Source organism: Eptatretus burgeri, chromosome 2 (genome assembly GCF_056783735.1).
Source record: "Eptatretus burgeri isolate ZD-2024b chromosome 2, Ebu_testis_v1, whole genome shotgun sequence".
Classification (NCBI taxonomy): domain Eukaryota; kingdom Metazoa; phylum Chordata; class Myxini; order Myxiniformes; family Myxinidae; genus Eptatretus; species Eptatretus burgeri.
In genome coordinates, this window is record NC_140962.1 from 77,534,025 (window position 1) to 77,536,524 (window position 2,500).

The 2,500-nt window shown below is 43.0% G+C and overlaps 1 protein-coding gene across 9 annotated transcripts in view; it reads left to right on the forward strand.

The window, feature by feature from the left end:
- OSBPL6 (oxysterol binding protein like 6) overlaps positions 1-2,500 on the forward strand; it is a 225,696-nt gene that overhangs the window by 112,415 nt on the left and 110,781 nt on the right. For all 9 annotated transcript variants that reach the window (XM_085869969.1, XM_085869967.1, XM_085869966.1 and 6 more), the window contains one exon: positions 1-222. This exon is cut by the window's left edge and continues 27 nt beyond it. In XM_085869969.1, the coding sequence (XP_085726095.1) occupies positions 118-222 (105 nt within the window). In that variant the 5' untranslated portion in view covers positions 1-117. The remainder of the gene's footprint in view (positions 223-2,500) is intronic.

A 2,500-nucleotide genomic window follows, 5' to 3' on the forward strand; every position in this document is an offset into this window, starting at 1 on the left:
GGCTTTGTTGAGGTACGGAGGGGACTGTCATTCTTGATATTCTTGGCAAGCAGGAAAGAAATCCTATTGTGACGACGACGGAGTAATCACTTAAGAGAGTGCTTTGCTACAGTCAGAATGAGTGGTGATGAGAAGGCATCCAAAAATTCTTCACCATCCCTCTCACAATCTGTGATGCCATCACAACCCAGCAATCGATCATCGTGCCGAGAAAGCCGACAGGTGGGTCATAATAGACACACAGCTCATAATGACTTGGGCATTTCAGGGAACTACATGCTTGAATTTTTTTCTCCAAATTTAGTGCTATGGAACATACACACATGTATTTGTATTGAATATTTCACAGGTTAAATTTTCCAAAGGGAAGGTTAGGGCGAGGTTGACCTTGATTGACTTTCTACCTCGATGACTTATACAGATTTATGCTATCTGATTAAAAGCTGCAGAGTGTATTGGATTAGGATAAATACAATGGGAGGAATGTAAGTGTTTTCATATCTAAAACTATTGGCAGCCAATGGAGCATGTTGGCATGAACAGTCTGGAATTTTGCCACCCATGGTCTCTACAAGTGATGAGATATGTACAAATCTCTTAATCAGAGAAAGTGCTTTGATAGTTAAGTAAATCTAGTTTGTCGAGTGAATAACAAAATACCATGGGAACTTTTAATTCATAGTTGGTAGCCCTTGCCAAGTATTTTGCTGTTACATTCACTTCTGCAGGTTGTTTTTTTTGTATACAAAGTCAAGGTTCGTGGAAGAGCTAGAACAAAGAATGGATCAAGATGCAACAGAACAAAAGGAACAGCAGAAACAGGGTGGAAACACGAACAGTAGGGTTGAAGGATGAAATTGAGGGATGTGGGGAGGGAGGAGGGGTGGGGCGGGGGAGATGCACAGGGTGGACAATATGGATAAAGAAGCAGACTCTCAGGAAGGAAAAACTGGAAATTTTGAAGGAGGTGGGCTTGGGGATGGTGGTGTGGGGGTGGGGGAGGGGTGACCGGGCAAGAAAAGACCATGGTTTTGGATGGGAGATGATCTGAGATGGTGGTGAACAGCTGTCTTGAAGACCTAGATGGGAGTAATGAGATTGAAGAGAATGTGGTGGTTGATTCCACAGGTGGGAAAAGGGAGGAACAAAGAAGTGAGGGTGAGCAGTGTTCTGGATTTTTGGAGTTTCACCAGAAGGGGGTTCATGGACTAGGTGCACCTTGCAGGAGTCTTGGGGGGGGGGTGTGGGGACAAAGCACAGAAGGAGCAGAGGGTGCAACACCAGAAAGGAGGCAGTAGAAAACAGAGAGACCACCGACCTGTCTGCAATAGGAAAGTGATAGGCCCATAGACTTAGTTTCATCATGGGAGATTCCAATGATCTTGAAGGCCTTGGTTACTATGGTGTCAAGCTGAGAAAGGTGTGAGGTAAGCGTGTCAGCCCAGAAGGGGGAGACGAGCAGTACTCCATCAAACTGTGGATGAAGGCCTTGTAGGTGTATAGGAGTTCAGGTGTTCCAAGGAAGGACTTTGTATGATGCAGGATGTGACTGGCTTTGGAGGCCAACTTTGAAATGTGGTTTGCCCAAGAAAGATCATAGCAAAGAGTGAGACCCAAGAGTTTCAGTGAATGAAATCTCTCAAGAGGATTGTTAAGTAAGTTTGGGCAGAGGGGGTAGGGGGTTGATGCCAGGTGGTCATTTTGGATAGAGAGATAGTGAGAGTGTGAGATTTGTCAGGATTGACTGACATATTCCAAGTGTTTGACCAGCTGGTGATTTTGTCAAAGTCTGAAAAGAGACCTTGGCTTGGCATTTGCTTATATTGAAATGCAGAGATGCAATGGTATCTTTATGGATCATTCATTGTATGAGATATAATAATTCTGGGTCGTTGTCATTCATATCCAACACAAGGCTGTGGGGAGGTAGCATCATTGGCTGAGGGTGTGGCTGTGCCACTGATGCAATGCCCTCTGCTGATTAGGGCAGGAATTTGGAATTTGGCCATGATGCCAGCGATAGCTCACCTCCTCTTCGCGAAGGACATCATGGGATAAAATTTGAGGTAAGAGCTCCTGAAAAACACTGCACAGCCGAGAATAATATTCAGATTTCAACGGTTTTTGGTCCTATCAATAGCGGGAAATAGTACATCGTCACTTGAAGTCTATTTTAAGTGTTTTCCATTAAAATATGTCTATACTCGTGTATATATATATATATATATATATATATATATATATATATATATATATATATATATATATATATATATATATATATATATATATATATATATATATATATATATCTTCTTCTTCTTCTTTCGGCTGCTCCCGTTAGGGGTCGCCACAGTGGATCATCCGTATGATCCGCATAGTGATTTGGCACATGTTTTACGCCGGATGCTCTTCCTGACGCAACCCTGGTCGCCTCTTACGACACAGGGATATGGTACACCTATTTTAACCGGGGTATACACCGGCCCAGTATACTAGT